The following is a 23,297-nucleotide window of genomic DNA, read 5'->3' as shown; positions in this document are numbered from 1 at the left end:
CAGAAAAGGGGGTGGTGATGGACAGAGTATCTGAATTAAGCAGAACACTCCTACCCAGTCCAAAGATCAGGGCTTGATCCATCACCGTTTTTTAGCTCACTGCACCATCCCAGCTCCGAACCTGGCTACATGCAAATTAGTCTGTCCCTTGCCCAGTGCATCATGGGAACAGGGCAGACCAAACTACCAAGCCAATTCTTATACTGGGAAGGAAACAAGCTTCCGGGGACCAGTTTCTGGCATTTCAGCCACCTTCGGCCCGGCTTGCTTGAATCCTGATGGTGCAATGAGCAAGGGACTCACATCTGAGTGTACCCTTCCACGCTTATGGTGGACAAAACGATTCAGAAAAGGGGGTGGTGATGGACAGAGTATCTGAATTAAGCAGAACACTCCTACCCAGTCCAAAGATCAGGGCTTGATCCATCACCGTTTTTTAGCTCACTGCACCATCCCAGCTCAGAACCTGGCTACATGCAAATTAGTCTGTCCCTGGCCCAGTGCATCATGGGAACAGGGCAGACCAAACTACCAAGCCAATTCTTATACTGGGAAGGAAACAAGCTTCCGGGGACCGGTTTCTGGCATTTCAGCCGTCTTCGGCCCGGCTTGCTTGAATCCTGATGGTGCAGTGAGCAAGGGACTCACATCTGAGTATACCCTTCCACGCTTATGGTGGACAAAACGATTCAGAAAAGGGGGTGGTGATGGACAGAGTATCTGAATTAAGCAGAACACTCCTACCCAGTCCAAAGATCAGGGCTTGATCCATCACCGTTTTTTAGCGTTGAATCGTTTTTGGCCACCACAAGTGTGGCAGGGTATACTCAGACATGAGTCCCTTGCTCACTGCACCACCAGGATTCAAGCAAGCCGGGCCGACGACGGCTGAAATGCCAGAAACCGGTACCCGGAAGCTTGTCTCCTTTCCGGTGAAGAATTGGCTTGGTAGTTTGGTCTGCCCTGTTCCCATGAGGCACTGGGTCAGACTAATTTGCATATTGCCAGGTTCTGAACTGGGGTGATGCAGTGAGCTAAATAACAGTGATGGACCAACCCCTGATCTCTTGACTGGGTAAGAGCGGTCTGCTTAATTCAGACACTCTGTTCATCACCACCCCCATTTTTGAATCGTTTTTGGCCACCACAAGTGTGGCAGGGTATACTCAGACATGAGTCCCTTGCTCACTGCACCACCAGGATTCAAGCAAGCCGGGCCGACGACGGCTGAAATGCCAGAAACCGGTCCCCGGAAGCTTGTCTCCTTTCCGGTGAAGAATTGGCTTGGTAGTTTGGTCTGCCCTGTTCCCATGAGGCACTGGGTCAGACTAATTTGCATATTGCCAGGTTCTGAACTGGGGTGATGCAGTGAGCTAAATAACGGTGATGGATCAAGCCCTGATCTCTTGACTGGGTAAGAGTGGTCTGCTTAATTCAGACACTCAGTTCATCACCACCTCCTTTTTTTTAATCGTTTTTGGCCACCACAAGTGTGGCAGGGTATACTCAGACATGAGTCCCTTGCTCACTGCACCACCAGGATTCAAGCAAGCCGGGCCGACGACGGCTGAAATGCCAGAAACCGGTCCCCGGAAGCTTGTCTCCTTTCCGGTGAAGAATTGGCTTGGTAGTTTGGTCTGCCCTGTTCCCATGAGGCACTGGGTCAGACTAATTTGCATATAGCCAGGTTCTGAACTGGGGTGATGCAGTGAGCTAAATAACGGTGATGGATCAAGCCCTGATCTCTTGACTGGGTAAGAGTGGTCTGCTTAATTCAGACACTCTGTTCATCACCACCCCCTTTTTTGAATCATCTATATTCATAAACGGCAGGGCGAGGGCAGGGGGGACAGCGCAAAATAGTGCCTGGAGGACATTGGAAGTAACGAGCTGTTGGTCAATCTCGACCCCGAGCGCAATGCGCTACTGTCGTTCTGATTGTTGAGTTGGGGGGAGTTAGCATGGGGGCGGCGAGGGTGGGTAAGGGATCTGCATGTCCGTGTTGGGGGGGGTCAGCTGTTGGAGGGGGGTGGAGATATGGGGAAATGTTTTGGGATGTTATGGTTTGCTCTGCCTAACTGCTCTGTCTTAATGGGTCTTTGAGATTGCTACTATATTTTGTTGCATTACCCCACCACTGTGATGGCTAACTCGGACAGGATAACAGCGGATGGGGAGGCTGGGACTCTTAGAGCATTGACGTGGAATGTGCGGGGTCTGAATGATCACAGGAAGCTCAGGAAAGTTCTGCATTACTTACAACGACACAATGTGGACCTGGCTCTGATACAGGAGACTCACCTCCCTCTCACGAGTAAAATGCATCATAGCAGGGGTCTGGTGGGTCACGGCACCGCCGCAGGTTTCACAACCCACGCTAGAAGGGTTCTGACGTGGGCTAACCCAAGATCGAAACTGACGCTGACTTTGCTGAGGGCAGACTCAGAGGGCCGATTCCTGATCACTAGATGTGTAGGGAGGGGACATTATCTCATAGTGGTTAACGTTTATGGCCCCAACTATGATACCCCTGATTTTTATGGTGCTCTGGCACAGCACTGTCACACATATTCTAATACACAGCGCAGGAACCCAGTCAATTTTGGACTAACTTTTTGGTGATCCTTTTCGAAGTCTTAACGACTCCGACGTTAGGGATTAGATGGGCACCGGATGGAGTCACCTCGACCAGGTGACTGGGCTCTGCAGTCTCACGGACCAGGAGGCGTTGTCGGCGACCAGGATGGAGGTGCGAGCTGTCCCACGATTATGTCTGCTGTCGACGTCACTGGATCCAGGATTGGGGCAACAAGTCTTGGCAAATGCAAGCCCACGCGGTGGACTTAAAATGGCGTCTGGAGTGGACCAGGAGGGTCCGGGGTGCTCCTCTTTTGGAGGGGAGAAAGGGCCAGTCTGGAGCAACCAGACTAGCAGTGTTGATGTCGTCGGTCGTCGTTGGGAAGGCCACAAGCCAGCGGGCTAGTAGCCAGACAACGCGGTGAGCAGCAAAAAGCAGAAGGGTCCCACGCAGATCTGGTGGATGCTGGAGGGCTGAACTTCGGTGCTGGAGCTGCTCAGGGTTGGGGCTTCTCGGACCCCAAAGCACCCACTTGAGGATCCCTCGGCGGTCGTGCTGGGCAAGAGTCGTGCAGTCTTGAAGATGGCCGGTCCCTCGAGGTCTCGTCGCACCCACGGATCTCAGCTGAGCTGACGATGTGGGTAGAGGTCAGAGGTGCCAGGGAAGCCGGGTCTCGTCGTGCTGGTCAGTCGGATTCCGGAGGAAGGAGGTGCAGCAAACCGCAGTGTTCTTGGATGGTGCCTGCGGGTGCAGGGTGACTACTCCTTAGTCACAAGGGAGAAATCTTGAGAAGAAGTTGAGAGTTCCTTTCGTAGAAAGTAGTTTCAGGATTCAAAGATGATCTAATTTGGAAGGGGGCCCGCTCCTATCTTTATACTAAGGGAAGGGGCTGGCACGCGACTAGGTCCTGCCCATGGGTGGGACTAGGAAGGGGGGTGGTTACACCCCTCTCCCATGCCGGACTTTCCCCAGCTCAGGGGCTGGTGTGCCCCAGGAACTGGTTCTAGCCGGCAGATGCATAGTGAGCACCGGGGTGCCACTTGCAGTCACCTTCCTCTAAAGCCCTGCCTACCCAGGATACACAAAACCCTGTCTGGGATGGTGCTAGCACCGCCCCTGACAGGAAACCCTTTGTCCAAGCTCCCCTCGCTGGAAGGACTCCCAGCTGCAGGGGGTCAGACTTGTGTCTGTGGTGGCAGCATCCATTTTGTGATGCTGAGGCTCGAGTTAACTTTAACCGGGGTTCACAGTTACATACATGTCGTGTCCCTCTAGAAGGGTGAAATGCTAACCCCGTCGCCAGAATTGGCGAGGGGTTAGTATTCCAATTCGTATGACACCTTACTCGACATGTTTTGATAAAGCGATACCAGAGATAGCATATAACCGCGAGGATTATAATGCACTTAAGAGTATATGGTATGCGTTATCATGGAACAGCTATTAGGACTTGGTTCCGCAAGCTGCAAACGGGCTCAGCTCATGCCGGAGCACCATCTCACACGATTCCAAGCACTCTGCCTTCAGGATTGTCAAGGCCTGCCATAGGAGTGACTGATAGGAATCTGTGTGTCCATTTTTAGGGTTAGATATAGGTATACTATATCTAAAGCAAGGGGTGATTACACCACCTTGCCCCAGCTGTCGTGCAGCCAGTTGTCAGATTTAGATGGCCAGCCAGGGGTGGCATAATACATGCTGCAGCCCCTGGTAGGCCCTGGGTACACCTATGCCCTGAGTTACAGGGTCTGATAAGGTGGCCCAGTACCAATTGGATATGTACCTAAGGTACATGGAATCCATTTTACAGAGAGAGCAGTAGGCCTGGGGTCCTGATTGGCAGGGTCCCAGGCCAACTAAGTCGGAAAACCAGCAAAACACCAGGCAAAAAGTTGGGGGCAACCATAGTCAGGTATCCACCTTCCTACAGGTGGGTAGTTGTATCCTGGAGTCGAGAGACCCTGAGAAGAACTCGCTACTTTGAACCCTGAAACCGTCTTTGGAGCCCTGCTGGCGCTGGCGCGGCCAGACCTCGCTGAAACCATCTTTGGAGCCCTGCTGGCGCTGCCGCGGCCCAACCTCGCTGAAACCATCTTTGGAGCCCTGCTGGCTCCGCCGCGGCCCGACCTCGCTGAAACCATCTTCATCTTCGGAGCCCTGCTGGCGCTGCCGCGGCCCAACCTCGCTGAACCATCTCAGAGCCCTGCTGACGACGTCGCGGCTCGACCGTGCGGAACCCCCAGCTCGAGGACCGCGAGCTGATGGTAGGGTATCCCTGTGCCAGGCTGGTACTAAGACTGTCCCGCTACCCTATTCCCCTAGTTACCGAGACATTAAGGATCCCTCGATCCGATTGTACATATTGCTGAAAGAACCTGCCTTGATTGCTGATAAAGACTCTAAGAATCTATCCTTGTGTGGTGTCCATTTGTAGTGGTGTGATTGCTCGGCTGTACGATTCTAGGAGAGGAACCTCGCCAGGAGGCCTCTCGACGGCACTCGGCCAACTCCAGAAGGAAATGTGGGTCTCTGGGTGGTCGGCCAGACAACTTCTGCCTCCCCCTAGGATCGCCTTTCTAACACAGACATTTTAGGACTCTGACTCAGCCGAGTCCACCTCAAAAAATAGAAAAATAAATAGAGAAGGGGGCAAGGTAGGAATGTCAAATTCCATGAGAAAAATAACAAATCAGAAGGTATAATGATGACTGCATTAGAGCAACTTACTTACTGGCACATCGTTTGACGCTGTAATCCTTGTTTTAAACTGTCTTTAGAGAATTCAACCTTATGTTTTGTATTAAAATAATGCTGCATTAGTGATTGGATTGAAACTGGAGTTGCAGTATAACTTTATTTAAATTTTGTTTAGTGCTTTGTTATTTTAATGCATTATTACTACTCTCTATTGGACTAGTCTTGCATTCAATTTCAGACTGATTGATTTTTACCTTGATGACGTAAGGATTCCAAATCAAAATTGGCAGAATCTTAAAGCTGCAGTCGTGAAATTTATTTGGTGGTTGAATCCTGCAGGCTTCTACATTGCAATAATAGTTTCAGGCCATGAAGTTGGATTGATTACTTTGAATTTGTCATTTCAATTCAGCATCGACAAGCCCATTACTGTTGGCACTCGTAGGTTCATATATTTCTTTCAGATCGTAGACTGTGGCATCTCTAGACTTAATTTGGGAATTGTAGTCAAGCATATGCCCGGTGTTATATTGTAGTCTCTGCTTTTTTATAGGCTCGTTTTACTGTAGATGCTGATGTTAGCTATTGTTACTCATTGTTTAGTAACTGTGCTGCACGCTCATCTGTCTGTATGGTTCATTAAAGTATTATTTAAACTTTGCAGTGTATACAAACATTCTCTATCTTCTTTTCTTACTTTTACAATTAGGAGCGTAAGAGAGTTCTTGAGGCTGAGCGTCAAGCCCGTGTAGAAGAGCTGCAGATTAAGAGAAAGGAACAAGAAGCTCGAATAGAACAGCAGCGCTTAGAGAAAGAGAAAGCACGCGAAGATGCTGCAAGGGAACGAGCCAGGTAAGGTCCTCTTACTTTTATTTCATTGGTAGTTAATATGCACTGGCATGTATAGAATGATGATGTCCATAGACATTAAGGAAAGCAGTCTTGTAGTGACTTCTCCTTCCAGAAGATGGTGATCTGGGAAGTGTGGATCTAACGTGTGCAAAACATAAGGAATATTGGAAACTGAGCATGTTGCCACCATGTAACCCAACTCTTCTTATGTTTAGTAACCCCTTCGCTGTTAGGCCTCCCTCCGTGCTAAGCCTTTATTTGGCTTTTTGGGGTAGTGCGCGCTTAGGCCCCTGTAACTTTTAGACCACATAAGTTATCCACCCAAATTTGCGTCCTTTTCTTCCAACATCATGGGGATTCTAAAGGTACCCAGGGTTTGTGTATTCCCCTGGAGGGGTCCCCAGAAATTAGCCAAAATACAGCGCAATATATATTTTTTGGTAATAAATGGCTGCAAATGAAATCGTGTTTTTCGGCTGGAAATGGTATCAAAAAAGGGTTTGTGGGACTGAAATCACCATTTTCCCAGCTTTTAGGGAATGACAGACTTTTGTCAGAAAACCAACATTTTTTACACAGTTTTGGCATTTTTCTGGGAAATAGCCTATTTTTACTATGTTTTGTGCTTTCAACCTCCTTCCAGTTAATAGGAGAAATGGGTATGAAAGCAATAGTGGAACCTGAAGAACTATACATTTTTGCAAAGTAGACAACATTTTGAATTCAGCAAGGGGTCATTCGTGTAGATCCATCAAGGTTTCCTTATAGAAACTAACAGTTAAATATAGGAAACATTTAAAATTAGTTGAAAAAAACAGCCTTTTGTGTCAACATTTTCACCTGTAACTTATTCTAATTATGACAGCTCTTTAAAGCAATATACTGTTACATCCGCTGGACCTTACTGGTTGTGGGGATATATAGGACACTTGTAGTTTCACCAAGAACTTGAAGAACCCAGAGTCAAAAACTGAGCAGCAATTTGCAATGGCTTTTTATTATGCAATTAACAATTGTTGTGGGAAAATGTATACATGGAAAAATCGGTATGAAAGACACCTATGTATTTCTGAAATGGGAACAAAATATAGAGTTTAAAAACAGTAGATATTTGCACATTTCACAAATTGTGAATACTCATACTAGCATGAACATTATCAGTCATTTTTTAAAATGACTTCTTTCTTACACAATGTCTTTCATTTCAAAGGCAGAAATGGATCGAAAGTCAATAGGTAATAACAGTTGCTTTACAAATCTGAATTACCCCAAGTCTCTCTATAAAAATGGTACCTCACTTGTGTGGGTAGGCATAGTGCCCACAACAGGAAATGGCTCAAAACCCAACGTGAACACACCACATTTTCACAATGAAAAATTACCCTTTTTTTGCAAAGTGCCTAGCTGTAGTTTTTGAAACTTAGCTCTGCCGGCACGTGGGGAAACCAAGCAAACCTATACATTTTTGAAAACTAGACACCCAGGGGATTCGAGGATGGGGTGACTTGACTGCCTCTCACCAGGTTCTGTTATCCAGAATCCCAGCAAACCTAAAATTTTGTAAAAAAAAAACCAAAAAAGAAAATGTCCTCACATTTCTGTGGTGGAAAGTTCTGGAATCTGCATGGATCCACAAATTTCCCCTTACCCCGCGTTTCCCAAAGTGTTCTGAGAAAAATGGTACCTCACTTGTGTGGGTAGGCCTAGTGCCTGCGATACGAAACGGCGCAAAACACGTGGACACACCCCAATTTCACAGTGAAAAATGGCCCTTTTTTGGCAAAGTGCCTAGCTTAGTTTTTGAACCATAGCTTGCCGGCACCTAGGGAAACCTAGCAAACTTATACATTTTTGAGAACTAGACACCCAGGGAATCCAGGATGGGGTGACTTGACTGCCTCCCACCAGGTTCTGTTACCCAGAATAACTTGCAAACCTAAAAATTGTCCAAAAAACCCACATTTTCCCCACAATTCTGTGGTGGAAAGTTCTGGAATCTGCGTGGATTCACAAATTACCTCCCACCCCACGTTTCTCAAAGTCTTCTGAGAAAAATGGTACCTGTTCGACAGGCCACATGAAGGGCTCGCTCTCTCCCCGCATGACAGAGCCCGGGCACCAGCTCGCCAGGTGCTACCCACAGAAGCAACCCACATTCCGTCCCCTACGGGACTCCTACCCCCGGACATCTCTGTATCACGGGCCCAGGCCACCGTCAGCACCATTGCCCGGCCCAGCCGCCATCTTGGACACTGCACCACGAGGCCGCATGGCCTCAGCTCGACCCCAACCCTGGGCCTGGCCAGGCCCCGACATCCCGGCACCACCATCCACCCAGGAGGTGAACGGACCACTTGGCAGGTCAATGGGAGAAAGAAGTGTCGATGGCTCTCCCCCGCCAGGTGCCGATCGCCCCCAGCCTCCCCGGGCGCTGGCTCCACCCCCCTGCTGGGTGTCTGGACTCCCTCATCCCGGACCTCCCGACCTCCAAGTGCGAGGGTCCGGACATCAAAGGTCGCCAGACCTATAACTGGGGCAGCTCCAGAGCAGGAAGGCAGTTGTATCCTGGAGTCGAGAGACACCGAGAAGAACTCATCCTTGACGGACTGCTGGCGCTGCCGCAGCCCTGCCTTGTGAACTGTCGTCCTGCCGCTGGCGCTGCCGCGGCCCTCTGCATCCTTCATCCTCGTCGGGACCTGCTGGCGCTGCCGCGACCCGTTGTAACTACCATCTTCGTTGGGAACTGCTGGCGCTGCCCCGACCCGTTGTAACTACCACCTTCGCCGGGACCTGCTGGCGCTGCCGCGGCCCGTCCTTCAAGAACGCCGAGCTCGAGGATTGTGAGCTACCCATCATCTCATCGCAACTACCAGATTGGTAATAAGACTGTCCCGCTACCCCCTTTCCCATCCAAGAGACTAGAATCGAGGGGACCCCTGAGTCCAGACCTCCTTGTACCATTCTACCGTACCTCAAGATTGCTTATAAAGAACGTTAAATCTTATCCTTGTGTGGTGTCCATCTGTGGGGGGGAAGTTATTTGTCTGTACGATCGCTGGAGACGGCTCTCCCCGGAGACCTCTCCTCTTGTCCTCGGCCGACCCTCCAGGTCCCCGTCTAACAGTACCTCACTTGTGTGGGTCGGCCTAGTGCCCGCGACAGGAAACTGCGCAAAACGCAACATGGACACACCTCAATTTCGCACTGAAAAAGGACCCTTTTTAGGTCGAGCTCGACGCGCAATCAATGCAAAGCATTGATTGCTGTCTGCTCGACAACTATTGTCACCCGTTTCTGGGAATGTAGACACGAGTCAGACGTGCGCTTTTTCATTCTCAGTTTTGACTGAGGGAGCACGCCTCTGAGACGCGCTTGCGCAGATGCACACACTGCTTTCGCTTGGCTCGCATGCACTAACGGCGCACACACACACAGCCAGCCCCCACCCCCCTGCACACACACACAGGCGCGCGCACACATACACACGCTGCCGCCACCCCACTCCCCCTGCACACACACACACACACACACACACACACACATACACATACAGACACGCACACACACACAGACACGCACACATACACATGCCGCCGCCCCATACCGCCCCTGCACACACCCCCCCTTACAACTAAGCCCCACTCACCGCATCGCCGCCACTCCTGACTTCTGCAGCCACTGCGGGGCTCTCCCTCAGGCATGGGAGCCCCGCGTCACCAATGCTGCTCTCTGGCACTCCGTGGATGCTGGCTTCACGCAGAAGGCGGAAGTCCCACCCCACGACCGGTTTCACGCTGCCGAACTTCCAGTTTGCCTATACTGTAGAAGTTCTATGCATTGGGGTTCGTGCATATTGGGTTGCCTTCTGAAACCTGGTAATTTGATGTTGGGTGTGAGAAGTTGGCCTGATATATAGTGCTCACTAATCTAGTGATCACTGTGTATCATACCAAACGACCCTTATTGATGATTGGTTGTAAGTCAACCTTATAGACCAGCTATCCTAGTAGCGTGGACAAAAGCAGTCTTTAGGCTAAACTCTTGAGGGCGTGTTAAGCCAGCTGTTTTACCATCACATATACCCCTTGAACACCAAGTGAAAGGACACCACACAAGTTGTTATGAAAAATAAAGGATATTTATTTATAACAAGACTACCCTGATCTCTTTATGAGTCAGGGAGCTAAGCACACAACAAAACTCTTATGAAAATACTTCAAGTTGCACAATTTACACAAATGCCCGAGGGGCACGAAAAACCATATACACTAAAAGTGGAATGCGAAATACTAGCAGGTAAGTAACAAGATCCAGAGGCTTCAGGATCGCTAGGACTACACTACAGAACCCTAAGGTTAGGAGCAGGAGGCATAGGGAGGTCGGGTGCAGCGTGTGCACTCACGCGGGATGCGGGACAAAGTCTATGGAGGCTAGTATTTCTAAAGTCACTGTTTTCGGACGAATCCGACTAGATAGACTTAAAACGAAAAAGGATCTGGACACTTAGATAGTGAACCTACGTTGGAGCACCAAAATGCTCGGGTCACCTAGCCCAGGGGCTGCGGCTGCATAGGGTTCAAAAGACGTCGGGAATCCTCGTTGTAGTCTATGGAGCCTGAAAGAAGTTGTTGCTGGCAGGCGACCAGTGAAGAAGTTCGGTGTGATCCAAGCCTGGATCGGTGATGGAGACGACCTGAAAGCAGAGGGGACTCAGTTCTTAATCACTAGCCAGTGATTAGATGGACACCAGGATGGCACCGGATGAAGTCACCTCAACCAGGTGGATGGGCGACGCTGGACTCTGCAGTCACACGGGCTAGGAGGCGTTGTCGGCGACCAGGCTGGAGGTGCGAGCTGTCCCACGCAGGTCTCTGCTGTCGGCGATACTGGACCCAAGATGGGGGTAACAAACTTGGCAAAGGCAAGCCCAAGCGGTGGAGTCAAGATGGCGTCTGGAGTGGACCAGGAGGGTCCGGGTGCTCCTCTTTTGGAAGGGAGCAAGGGCCAGTCTGGAGCAACCAGACCAGCGGTGTAATCGTCGTGGTACGTCGTCAGGAAGGCCACTAGCCAACGAGCAAGTGACTGGACAACGCGGTGAGCAGCAAAGAGCAGAAGGGCCCCACGCAGATCTCGTGGATGCTGGGGGGCTGGACTTCGTGCTGGAGCTGCTCAGGGTTAGGGCTTCTCAAACCCCAAAGCACTCACTCGAGGATCCCTCGGCGGTCGTGCTGGTTAAGCGTCTTGCAGTTTCAGAAGATGGCCTGTCCCTCAGGTCTCGTCACACCCACGAATCTCAGCTGGGCTGATGATGCAGTTAGAGGTCAAAGATGCCAGGGAATCCGGGTCTCGTCGAGCTGGGCAGTCTTGATCCGGAGGATGGACGTGCAGCAAACCGCGATGCTTAGATGGTGCCTGCTGGTGCAGGGTGGCTACTCCTTAGCCACAAGGGAGAGTCTTCAGAAAGTATCAAGAGTTCCTTTCGTGGAAAGTAGTTCAAGATTCAGAATTATCCAATTTGCAAGGGGGCCCGCTCCTACCTTTATTCTAAGAAAAGGGGCTGGCACGCGACTAGGTCCTGCCCATGGGTGGGACCAGGAGGGGGGTGGTTACACCCCTCTCCCCTGTCCGGACTTTCCCCAGCTCAGGGGCTGGGGTGCCTCTGGAACTGGTTTGAGCCGGCATATGCACAGTGAGCACCGAGGTGCCACTTGCAGTCACCTTCCTCTCAGCCCTGCCTACCTGGGATACACAAAACCCTGTCTGGGATGGTGCTAGCACCGCCCCTGACAGGAAACCCTTTGTCCCAGCTCTCCTCGCTGGAAGGACTCCCAGCAGCAGGAGGTCAGACTTGTGTCAGTGGTGGCAGCATCCATTTTGTGATGCTGAGGCTCGAGTTAACTTTAACCGGAGTTCACAGTTACATACATGTTGTGTCCCTCTAGAAGTGTGGAATGCTAACCCCGTCGCCAGAATTGGCGAGGGGTTAGTATTCCAAGTCGTATGACACCTTACTCGACATGTTTTGATAAAGCGATACCAAATTTGGCAAATAACTGCAAGGATTATAATGCACTTAAGAGTATATGGTACGCGTTATCATGGAACAGCTAGTAGGACTTGGTTCCGCAAGCTGCAAACGGGCTCAGCTCATGCCAGAGCACCATCTCACATAATTCCAAGCACTCTGCCTTCAGGATTGTTAAGGCCTGCCATAGGAGTGACTGATAGGAATACATGTGTCCATTTTAGGGTTAGATATAGGAATACTATATCTAAAGCAAAGGGTGTTTACACCACCTTGCCCCAGCTGTCGTGCAGCCAGTTGTGCCAGATTTGGATGGCCAGCCAGGGGTGGCATAATACATGCTGCAGCCCCTGGTAGGCCCTGGGTGTACACCTATGCCCTGGATACCTAAGGTATGCTGTACAGGGGCTGATAAGGTGACTCAGTATCCAATTAGATATGTACCTAAGGTACATGGAATCCATTTTACAGAGAGAGCAGTGGGCCTGGGGTCCTGAATAGCAGGGTCCCAGGGCAACTAAGTCGAAAAACCAGCAAAACACCAGGCAAAAAAGTTGGGGGTAACCATAGTCAGATATCCACCTTCCTACATTGGGTTACAGGGATGCCTTGCGCTGTGGTTCGGAGTAAACAGGTGGGTGTTTTAGGATGTGTCCTGAGCTCGTGCAGGTCAGGCTGCTGGGGAACAGGTGAGCAGTGAATTGTGTGCTCGAGGCTTTAAATCAGCGCAGCATTAGCAAGAAACGCCACCACTGCGGGCCCTGGAAGCTTCCGGAATGGCGCCTCTCAATATAGCCAGCACCAAGCCGCGCTTTAAGTGCAGCCTTGAAGGTGCTCCACTCATGCGCACCCCCGGCCCCCTGCGCCAGGTGCTGCTGCCCAGGGTCGCGCCTGACGTACCCCTGACACCTATTCACCGCGTTCAGTGAAAAGACCGCTGCTTCCTTCGTCGCAGGCAATTATTTCCCTCCTTATTTTCAGGAACCATAGAATTGCAATCATTCCGTTACTTTCATAGCGCTGCGCTGCTACAAGCCGCGTAGGGTTTTATGAATGCAGCTAAATTATGTATTTCCCCCTCGCTCTCTCTAGCTCTCCGTCTCTCCCACGCACCCCTGTCTCCCCCAGCTCTCTCTGACTCCCACTCACCCTCTCCTCTCCCTTCCTGACTCTCTCTCTTGCTCATTCCACCGCCCACACGCGCTCACCGCCTCTCTGCCCCCAACCTGTCCACCTCCTCCAGCCCCCTCTCCCGCTCTTTCTCTATCATTGCGGTTTGCTCTAAACATGGCAGGAACTCAAAGCCACAAATCTTTAAACACAAATTCACCGACACACACAGACAAGTAAAATGCATGCACACACAACGACTTTTCACACACAGGCAATTATAAATACATACAGTTATACAGATGCTAACATGCAACCCACACCATGCACAGTTACCCCAATATGCACACACAAGCACAAACCCACACGTTCATGCAGTTACATTCATTACTGTTACATATATTGTTATATTTATATATATTTAATATTGTTATATTTATATATATATATTAGTTATATATATTTTGTTGTTGTTGTGCATCGGGCCCGTCCCCTCCACCACGATCCCGCCTCCCAGCTGCTGCTCCCTCGCCCCTCCCCCCCCACTATCCACATATGACTGAGGCCTTCGCGTGCAGCGGTCGCGTGCAGCGGTCACGCGCAGCGGTCGCGCCACATGCGCTCCGAAGGTGCGCCAAAGGTAAGCCCGTCTATGCCCGTCCGCACCTGGACCGGTCCCAGCGCCAGACCCCCTGGTCCTCGCAAAACCCACTCCTCCCGCATTACGTATGATGCCGCTACCCTCTTTGCCCTTAACCCCGGCCGCAAACCACAATGCTGCGAAGCTGCCCCAGGACACACCCATGGACCCTTCGCCAGCCACTCCTGCAAATTCGCCTGCGCCAGGACCCACACCAAATCCACGAACTCCAAACAAAGCTCCCACTCTAACCACCTAAAGTGCATCCTGCTGAACACCAGCTCGGTCCACAGACACGCCACTGAACTCTGGGACCTACTCGACACTGCATCGCCGGACGTCGCCTTCCTTACAGAAACCTGGATGAACGCATCATCAGCCCCCGACATCGCCATAGCCATCCCAGACGCTTACAAGATCATTCGAAAGGACCGCACCAACCAAACAGGAGGAGGCATATCCATAGTCCATAAGAACACCATCCGAATCACGACCCGCTCCGACCATAACCTCGCGACTGCCGAACACCTTCACTTCCAAATCCACACCGACCCCAGGACCACACTTAGAGACACCCTCATCTACAGACCACCCGGATCCCGCAATTCAACGAAGACATCACTGACTTCATCAGCCCACATGCCCTCACCTCCGAGAACTACATTCTACTGGGAGACCTCAACTTCCACCTGGAAAATAAAAACGACAGCAACACCTCCACCCTTCTGGACAACCTGGCCAATCTCGGACTCAAACATCTTGTTGACACCCCCACCCAACTTGCCGGACACATTCTCGACCCTATCTTCACCTCCAGCAAACACATCTCCTTCGATCACACCACAGCTCTCCATTGGACGGACCACAGCTGCGTTCACTTCAGCTACAAAAAGACCACGACCCACAACCCCCCACAACCTATTCCTCGAAGAAACTGGAACAAAATCACCACCGACCAACTCTTCACATCGCTTAACCAAAACCCTCCTGCCATATCATCGGACCCAAACCAGGCTGCCACCAAACTCACACAATGGATCACCCACAGCGCTGACAAATTAGCACCCTTGAAAAACCACCATGCCAAATAAGGTAACAAAAAGGCCCCCTGGTTCAACGATGACCTTAAGAAATCCAAGAAGTTATGTCGCACTTTCGAGAAAACCTGGAGAAAAAACCCAACCATTGACAACCTGACTACCTTCAAAGACGCCACCCGCAAACACCAGCAATTGATCCGATCCACCAAGAAATCAGCATTCAAGGATCGTCTCGACAACAACGCCCACAACAGCAAGGAACTATTCAACATCGTCAAAGAATTTACCAACCCCACCGCCGGCACCAACGACATCACTCCCTCTCAAGACCTCTGCGACTCTTTATCCTCTTTCTTCCACAACAAAGTCGTCGACATACATAACAGCTTTATCAATCCGAAGAACAGTCCACCCCACCCACCTCTGAACCAAAACAGCACTCTCACGACCTTTGCGCCTGGAACCCAATCACTACTGAAGACACCATCCGCCTGATGAACTCCATCCACTCAGGATCACCAACCGACCCATGTCCCCACCATATTTTCAACAAAGCAGACTCAATCATCGCACCCTATCTCCGCGATGTCATCAACTGTTCCTTCAACTCCGCTACCTTCCCGGAAAGCTGGAAACATACCGAACTCAGCGCACTTCTGAAGAAACCCACAGCAGACCCCTCAGAACTTAAGAACTACCTCCCCATCTCACTCCTCCCATTCCCTGCCAAAGTCATTGAGAAAGCCGTCAATAGTCAGCTCGCCGCCTTCCTTGAATCCAACAATTCCCTCGACCCCTCACAGTCCGGCTTCCGAGCCAAACACAGCACCGAAACCGCCCTCATCGCAGCTACAGACGATATCCGAACGCTACTGGACAACGGAGAAACAGTCGCCCTCATCCTACTAGACCTCTCCGCCGCCTTCGACACAGTCTGTCATAGCACCCTCATACAACGCCTCAACAACGTCTGAATACAAGGAAAAGCTTTGGACTGGATCATCTCGTTCCTCGCCGGGAGAACCCAGAGAGTCCGCCTCCCCCCAGAGGCCACCGAAGTCATCTGCGGCGTACCACAAGGATCATCACTCAGTCCCACCCTCTTCAATGTTTACATGAGTCCCCTCGCTTCCATCGCACGACAACACAACCTCAACATCATCTCCTACGCAGACGACACCCAGCTGATCCTCTCCCTTACCAAATACCCAAACACCGCCAAAACCAATGTACACGAAGGAATGAAAGAAGTAGCCGGATGGATGAAGAACAGCCGTTTAAAACTAAACTCAGACAAAACGGAAGTCCTCATCTTAGGATCATCCCCCTCATCCTGGGACGACTCATGGTGGCCACCAGCCCTGGGTACAGCACCCATACCGACAGATCACGCACGTAACCTGGGATTCATCCTAGACTCATCCCTCTCGATGTCCAAACAAGCCAACGCCGTCTCATCTTCTTGCTTCAACATCCTACGCATGCTCAAAAAAATCTTCCGCTGCATCCCCACCGAAACAAGAAAGACAGTCACCCACGCACTGGTCACTAGCCGTCTGGATTATGGAAACACCCTTTACGCCGGGACCACAGCCAAACTACAGAAAAAACTCCAACGAATCCAAAACGCCTCAGCCAGACTCATACTGGACATTCCCCGTCAAGCTAACATTTCCGGTCACCTGAAGGAACTCCACTGGCTCCCCGTCAACAAGAGAATAATGTTCCGTCTCCTTTCCCACGCACACAAGGCCCTCTACAACCTAGGACCCGAATGCCTCAACACACGATTATCCTTCTACACACCCACCCGCCAACTACGATCATCCACTCAAGCCCTCGCCGCAATTCGGCGCATCAACAGATCCACCATGGGAGGAAGATCCTTCTCCTACTTAGCGGCCAAAACCTGGAACTCTCTCCCCACTCACCTCCGTCTTACACAGAACCACCTCTCCTTCAGGAAGCAACTGAAAACTTGGCTATTCGATAAGTAATGCACCCTCCTCCCTCAAGCGCCTTGAGACCCTCTGGGTGAGTAGTGCGCTATACAAATGCCTGAACTTGAACTTGAACTATATATGACCGCACAAGCACTCACGCACATATCAGCTAATTCAGACATGTACAGATATAAAAAAAATAAAGCAAAGACAGACAGATACATGTAACAATTGACATAACGTGCACACAAGCACAAACGCACTCACGCACAGACAACAAACGGAGACACAAACAGAAAACACAAAATACAGACATATGATTCCATAGATAAACCGCAACGGTTGCGGTTTATCTATGCTGCAACACACAAATGCAACTGCAAGCAGACACGCAGCACACCTACACTACAGCACATCACAAAGTGTGTTATATTATGGCATGCTCTGAGCGTGTTTTTACAGTACATTTCCACCCCAGCATCAATCTGCGCAACCATTCAACAACAACTGGTTCAAATATGTTCTCTCAATGTTTCAAACTTTATTACAAATGTCACAAAAAGATTTTAATATTTCACTTCTGTTCTTGGATTTTCGTCACAATAAAATACACTGAACATAATCTTCACAAAAGTTATTTACAAAAGTTTAAGCTATTGCCATTATAAATTAAAATCCCTTTTATTAAAGTATTAATTATTTTAAAAAATTAAAAGCCATTGTAATTTGTAATATCAATACAGCTAAGTCACGTAAATACAAAACATGTTGCATTACAAATTCTATAGGTGTCACATTTGCGAAAGTTATAACTATTGGCATTGTAAATTACAAAGCTATTAATTTAGCTATTTTCAAAACCAACACATAAATAAAAAAAATTGTCATTTACAAGACCAATAGCTCGAACTTTCCTAATGCGAGACCTATTGCATTGCAAATGCTTGTTTGGCAAAGTGCCTTGCTGTAGTTTTTTAACCATAGCTCTGCCGGCACCTAGGGAAACCTAGCAAACCTATACATTTTTTAAAACTAGACACCCGGGGAATCCAGGATAGGTTGACCTGACTGCCTCTCACTAGGTTCTGTTACCCAGAATCCCTTGCAAACCTAAAAAGTTGCCAATGAAATACGTTGTATTGTCTCGTACTGGGGGAGGGCAGTGATGCAAGCAGGCTCAGAGATGTTCCAGTGGAGAACAATTATTTGGAATCTATGGGTGAAGTACAAATTCCACTACTGAATTTATAATCTCACACTCCCTGTAGTGCTTCCGTGTAGAGAAGAGAGGGATAGTCACAACAGGTTACATAACCTTAGAAAGAACCAAAAACCCTGTCAAACCTCGACTTTAAAAGAGGAATGAAAGAATGTTTACTCCATGAATAAGGGCTCTTAACTCACTAAGCAGCTACGATCTCCATTATTATGAACAGCAAAAATTATTTTCTCTTCACTTCTACTGACAGTCATGACTTTTAATATGCTCTTCCTATATAGATTCTCACACGATGTCAATTTGGCGCAGTATTTAATTTGTATCATTCCATCACCTGTAGTGCGCTATATTCTCACGAATATGTGCGCCAACATTCAATAAATGAACAACCATATTAGGTGATTTCCCTTGAGGATATCGCCTTACCATGCTGACAAAGTGCCTCTGCACTCACACACACTCTTCACTCACACACACTCTTCACTCACACACACTCTTCACTCACACACAATCTGCACTCACACACACTCTGCACTCACACACACTGCACTCACACACACTCTGCACACACTCTGCACTCACACTCACTCTGCACTAACACTCACTCTGCACTCACACTCACTCTGCACTCACTGTGAACTCACTCACTCTGCACTCTCACTCACTCTGCACTCACACTCACTGTGAACTCACACTCTCTGCACTCACTCTGCACTCACACTCACTCTCAGACTCTGCACTCACACTCACTCTCAGACTCTGCACTCACAATCACTCACACTCACTCTGCACTCACACTCACTCTCAGACTCTGCATTCGCACTCTACACTCTCACTAACTCTGCACTCGCACTCTACTAACACTCTGCACTCGCACTCACTCTGCACTCGCACTCACTGCACTCACACTCCCTCTCAGACTCTGCACTCGCACTCACTCTGCACTCTCACTCACACTCACACTATGCACTCACTCTGCACTCACACTCACTCTGCATTCGCACTCACTCTGCACTTGCACTCAATCTGCACTCGCACTCAATCTGCACTCGCACTCACACTCACTTTGCACTCACACTCCCTCTCAGACTCTGCACTCGCACTCACTCTGCACTCTCACTCACTCTGCACTCTCACTCACTCTGCACTCTCACTCACACTGCACTCTCACTCACACTGCACTCACACTCACTCTGCACTCACACTCTCACTCTGAACTCTCACTCTACATTCTCACTCTGCACTCGCACTCTACACACACACACACACACTCTGCACTCACACTCTGGACTCACTCGGCACTCACACTCACTCTGCACTCACACTCACACTTGCACTCACACTGCACTCACACTCACTCTGCACTCACACTCACTCTGCACTCACACTCACTCTGCACTCACACTCACTCTGCACTCACACTCACTCTGCACTCACACTCACTCTGCACTCACGCTCACTCTGCACTCACGCTCACTCTGCACTCACACTCACTCTGCACTCACACTCACTCTGCACTCACACTCACTCTGCACTCACACTCACTCTGCACTCTCACTCTGCACTCTCACTCTGCACTCTCACTCTGCACTCTCACTCTGCACTCACACTCTGCACTCACACTCTGCACTCACACTCTGCACTCACACTCTGCACTCACACTCTGCACTCACACTCTGCACTCACACTCTGCACTGGCACTCTGCACTTGGCACTCTACACTCACTTGGCACTCTCACTCTGCACTCACACACACTCACTCTGCACTCACACACACTCACTCTGCACTCACACACACTCACTCTGCACTCACACACACTCACTCTGCACTCACACACACTCACTCTGCACTCGCACCCACTCTGCACTTGCACTCTCTCTGCACTCGCACTCACTCCCAGACTGCACTCGCACTCTGCACTCTCACCCTGCACTCGCATTCTACACTCTCACTCTACACTCTCACTCTACACTCTCACTCTACACTCTCACTCTCAGACTCTCCACTCGCACTCACTCTGCACTCGCACTCACTCTGCACTCAGTCACTCTGCACTCACACTCACTCACTGTGAACTCACACTCACTCTGCACTCTCTCTGCACTCCCTCTGCACTCTGCACTCCCGCTCACTCTGCACTCACGCTCACTCTGCACTCACGCTCACTCTGCACTCACGCTCACTCTGCACTCACGCTCACTCTGCACTCACGCTCACTCTGCACTCACGCTCACTCTGCACTCACGCTCACTCTGCACTCACGCTCACTCTGCACTCACGCTCACTCTGCACTCACGCTCACTCTGCACTCACGCTCACTCTGCACTCACGCTCACTCTGCACTCACACTCTCACTCTGAACTCTCACTCTACATTCTCACTCTGCACTCGCACTCTACACACACACACACACACTCTGCACTCACACTCTGGACTCACTCGGCACTCACACTCACTCTGCACTCACACTCACTCTGCACTCACACTCACTCTGCACTCACACTCACTCTGCACTCACACTCACACTTGCACTCACACTGCACTCACACTCACTCTGCACTCACACTCACTCTGCACTCACACTCACTCTGCACTCACACTCACTCTGCACTCACGCTCACTCTGCACTCACGCTCACTCTGCACTCACGCTCACTCTGCACTCACGCTCACTCTGCACTCACGCTCACTCTGCACTCACGCTCACTCTGCACTCACGCTCACTCTGCACTCACGCTCACTCTGCACTCACGCTCACACTGCACTCACACTCACTCTGCACTCACGCTCACTCTGCACTCACTCTGCACTTGCACTCACACTCACTCTGCACTTGCACTCACACACACACACTCTGCACTCACACACATTGCACTCACACACACTGCATTCACACACACTCTGCAATCACACACACACACTCTGCACTCACACACTCTGCACTCACACTCTGCACTCTGCACACACACACTACACTCACACACACTGCACTCACACACACTCTGCACTCACACACACTCTGCACTCACACACACTCTGCACTCACACACACTCTGCACTCACACACACTCTGCACTCACTCACACTCTGCACTCACTCACACTCTGCACTCACTCACACTCTGCACTCACTCACCCTCTGCACTCACCCTCTGCACTCACCCTCTGCACTCACTCTGCACTCACTCTGCACTCACTCTGCACTCACTCTGCACTCACTCTGCACTCACTCTGCACTCACTCTGCACTCATACTCTGCACTCACACTCTGCACTCACACTCTGCACTCACACTCACTCTGCACTCACACTCACTCTGCACTCACACTCACTCTGCACTCGCACTCACTCTGCACTCACACTCACTCTGCACTCACTCTGCACTCGCACTCACTCTGCACTCGCACTCACTCACACTCTGCACTCACTCACACTCTGCACTCACTCACACTCTGCACTCACTCACACTCTGCACTCACTCACACTCTGCACTCACTCACACTCTGCACTCACTCACACTCTGCACTCACTCCGCACTCTGCACTCACTCACACTCTGCACTCACTACGCACTCACTCCACACTCTGCACTCACTCACACTCTGCACTCACTCACACTCTGCACTCACTCACACTCTGCACTCACTCACACTCTGCACTCACTCACACTCTGCACTCACTCACACTCTGCACTCACTCACACTCTGCACTCACTCACACTCCTCACACTCTGCACTCACTCACACTCTGCACTCACTCACACTCTGCACTCACTCACACTCTGCACTCTGCACTCACTCACACTCTGCACTCTGCACTCACTCACACTCTGCACTCACTCTGCACTCTGCACTCACTCACACTCTGCACTCACTCTGCACTCTGCACTCACTCACACTCTGCACTCACTCCGCACTCTGCACTCACTCACACTCTGCACTCACTCCGCACTCACTCCACACTCTGCACTCACTCACACTCTGCACTCACTCACACTCTGCACTCACTCACACTCTGCACTCACTCACACTCTGCACTCACTCACACTCTGCACTCACTCACACTCTGCACTCACTCACACTCTGCACTCACTCACACTCTGCACTCACTCACACTCACTCACACTCTGCACTCACTCACACTCTGCACTCACTCACACTCTGCACTCACTCACACTCTGCACTCTGCACTCACTCACACTCTGCACTCTGCACTCACTCACACTCTGCACTCACTCTGCACTCTGCACTCACTCTGCACTCTGCACTCACTCTGCACTCACTCTGCACTCACTCTCAATCTGCACTCTGCACTCACTCTGCACTCACACTCACTCTGCACTCGCACTCACATTGCACTTGCACTCACATTGCACCCGCACTCACACTCACTGACTCTTCACTCGCACTCTGCACTCAGACTCTGCACTCACGCTCACTCTGCACTCACGCTCACTCTGCACTCACGCTCACTCTGCACTCACGCTCACTCTGCACTCACGCTCACTCTGCACTCACGCTCACTCTGCACTCACGCTCACTCTGCACTCACGCTCACTCTGCACTCACGCTCACTCTGCACTCACGCTCTCTCTGCACTCTACACTTACTCTGCACTCTACACTTACTCTGCACTCACTCTGCACTCACACTCACTCTGCATTAACTCTCACTCTGAACTCAAACTCTACACTCACTCTGCTCTCACTCTGGGCCACCTCGCAGCCCAGCACGCAACATCAACATACAGGTACCCAGCAGCACCACACGTGACATAACATCAACACAGGCCACCCGGCAGCCCCGCACACCTTCAACTTGCAGGTACCAACACTTTTTAAACAGGGGTCAAGCATGTAGGCACAGGCGCAGGGAAAATGGAAGCCTCTCTCTGTGGTTCTTTTTGGGCCGGATACATGAAGATGGCGAGTGGGTGGAAGCAGCAGTCTACTGAAGTAAACAAGCATTGGAAATGCAATAGGTCTCGCAGCATTAGAGTTAGTGCTTTTAGAATTGTTTATGGGTTTTTTTGTAAATCTTTAACATTTTTGTTTCCTGTAGCCAATGCTAAAGAATTAAAAAAAAAAAGCCATAAACATTTCTAAAAGCTCTAACTCAAATTCTCCGAGACCTATTGCACTGTGTGAGGGTGAGGGGTTGAGGGTGAGTGAGGGTGAGGGTGAGTGAGGGTGAGGGT

At 50.4% G+C, this 23,297-nt stretch overlaps 1 protein-coding gene across 2 annotated transcripts in view; it reads left to right on the top strand.

The window, feature by feature from the left end:
- The window catches only part of SCAPER (S-phase cyclin A associated protein in the ER), a 3,157,511-nt gene that overhangs the window by 1,139,073 nt on the left and 1,995,141 nt on the right, over positions 1-23,297 (top strand). For both annotated transcript variants that reach the window (XM_086959426.1, XM_086959427.1), the window contains exon 17: positions 5,985-6,127. In XM_086959426.1, the coding sequence (XP_086815552.1) occupies positions 5,985-6,127 (143 nt within the window). The remainder of the gene's footprint in view (positions 1-5,984; positions 6,128-23,297) is intronic.

This window comes from Lissotriton vulgaris, chromosome 2_2, assembly GCF_964263255.1.
Source record: "Lissotriton vulgaris chromosome 2_2, aLisVul1.2, whole genome shotgun sequence".
NCBI classification, from domain to species: Eukaryota; Metazoa; Chordata; class Amphibia; order Caudata; family Salamandridae; genus Lissotriton; species Lissotriton vulgaris.
The sequence above is the reverse complement of the archived record's forward strand: the minus strand, read 5'-3'. Positions and strand labels throughout refer to the sequence as shown.